The sequence below is a fragment of the Geospiza fortis genome, unplaced genomic scaffold (genome assembly GCF_000277835.1).
Source record: "Geospiza fortis unplaced genomic scaffold, GeoFor_1.0 scaffold757, whole genome shotgun sequence".
NCBI classification, from domain to species: domain Eukaryota; kingdom Metazoa; phylum Chordata; class Aves; order Passeriformes; family Thraupidae; genus Geospiza; species Geospiza fortis.
In genome coordinates this window covers 78,245-80,297 of record NW_005054788.1, presented here as the reverse complement: position 1 = coordinate 80,297, position 2,053 = coordinate 78,245, and the positions used below count along the sequence as shown (strand labels likewise).

The 2,053-nt window shown below is 50.2% G+C and overlaps 1 protein-coding gene across 1 annotated transcript in view; it reads right to left on the bottom strand.

Moving 5' to 3' along the window:
• Positions 1–1,295: 1,295 nt before the first annotated feature.
• LOC106632107 (zinc finger protein 436-like) overlaps positions 1,296–2,053 on the bottom strand; it is a 3,951-nt gene continuing 3,193 nt past the window's right edge. Inside the window, 1 exon segment of the mRNA XM_014311407.2 lies at positions 1,296–2,050. Within this exon segment, the coding sequence (XP_014166882.2) occupies positions 1,433–2,050 (618 nt within the window). The 3' untranslated portion in view covers positions 1,296–1,432.

The following is a 2,053-nucleotide window of genomic DNA, read 5'->3' as shown; positions in this document are numbered from 1 at the left end:
CCACCAAGCCCAGCAGGATAGCTATTCAGGTCACTGCCCCTCTGCTGTAAAAACTGCATATTAGGGACAATACTAGAGCTATTTCTGGATAAGAAAGTAAACCTAGGGACCGTAGAGGTATTAAGATCTCAAAAAACCCTAGGGACCAGAAATGCATGCAAGTCTTCACCCCAATAGACATTATGAATTCAGAAAGCATGGCTATTAACTGCTTTATACGAACACAGAGTAATGGCAACCAAAATGCACTCAAAACAGTTTTTTCCATTCTCTCTCAAGCCCCGCGTTGGGCACCAAATTTTGTCCTGGTTTAGGGCAAATTTGGGAGAGACTCTCCAAAGGGGCCCCTCCAGTAAGCAAACCCACACAGCCCCTTCAAGGTGGCACAGGCACAACCTCTCTCTCTTTCTCCCTCTCTTTCTTAGGGGGGCTGCTTGATGTTTCTCAGTGTTCTTCCACACCTCTGCCCTGCAGGGGCTTCGGCTTATCTCACTGTAGGCCACATGGCTTCCCCTTCTCCACCCAGCCTGCAGCTGGGCCGGGGAAGGTCTGACCTCTTTCACCGACTGGAACCAAGAGAGAGTTTTTCTGGGAGTTCTTTGTTTTAACTCCCTGTGTTCTCAGAGGTGTATTTATGTTTCTAGCAGCTACACTAGGTGCCAATATTTAAATCTGACTACTGATTAGTTTGACTACAACGTCTTGAAAAACTTACCTTTTTGTCAACTTAGGACACTCATGCACTAGGAATTAAATCAGGGGAGGGTCTTTGCTGGCAGCTGCCCTGGCTCAAGGGAGACACAGAAACAGAGCAGGCAAAGACAGGCAGGAGAGAAAGGACACAAACACAATCAGCTGAGAAAGCGGCACTCTGTAAACAGAACTGCAACGGACTGAACATGAATGGGACAGAAATCAGTAACTCTGAAAGCTTTCTTTACTATCAGATACATCCCAGCCACCCAGACTCACACAATTCTGATCCCACTGCTCCAAACTGGGATCCCGCTTCTCCCAGTCTCCTTCCAACCCCATCTCACCCTGGCAGCTGTGAAATCAAGTGAGTCTGGTGTGCAGCTTTTTTTGAGGTGGCAACAAGCCATGTGGATGTGGGATTGAGCCCATATGAATTAAAATTCAGTTGTTTTCAGTGGGATTGAGTTGTTTTGAGGTGACCCTCTTGGCTTTTGGAGTGCAAAGAGATGAAGAACACTGCCCAAAATTCCCCCAGAACCCACATATCTTCCAGAATATTGTCCCCAGACCATCAATTCCACCTAAAAAAACCTCTGAAATTGTGGGACTATAGACATCTTTGATCAATTTATTTCATTTAACCCTGTTATGGCTGTTTTTAAGGGATGAAGATAAATCAGAAAAAAATCGAGGCCAAACAAAAAGGCTAAGCACTCAGGTGTGTTCCCAGCATGGATCACAGGGAATGTGAGTGACCAGGGCTGTGCCCAGCGTGACTCCTCCAGTGGGGGATGGAGCTGGAGCAGCGCACGAAGCTCTTCCTGCACTCGGGGCACTCGCAGGGCTTCCCTCACTGGTGGCTCCGTTGGTGTTTGTTCAAGTGGGAGCGCTGTGAGAAGCTCTTCCCACACTCCTCACACTCGTAGGGCCTCTCCCCAGTGTGGATGCGCCGGTGGGTGACAAGGTTGGAGTTGTACTTGAATCCCTTCCCGCAGTCGGGGCATTGGAAGGGCCTCTCCTCTGTGTGAATCCGATAGTGCTGGAGGAGATGGGACCTGATCCGAAACCCCTTCCCACACTTGGAACACTCGTAATCCCTCTCCCCAGTGTGGATCTTTTGGTGGACAATCAGGTGGGAGCTCTGGCTGAAGCTCTTCCCACACTCCCCACACTCGTAGGGCCTCTCCCCAGTGTGGGTCCTCTGGTGCCTGATCAGGGTTGAGCTCCGGCTGAAGCTCTTCCCACATTCCTTACACTCGTGGGGCCTCTCCCCAGTGTGGATTTGTCGGTGCATGACAAGATGGGAGTTGTGCCTGAAGCCCTGCCCGCAGTCGGGGCAGCGGAAGGGCCTCTCCTC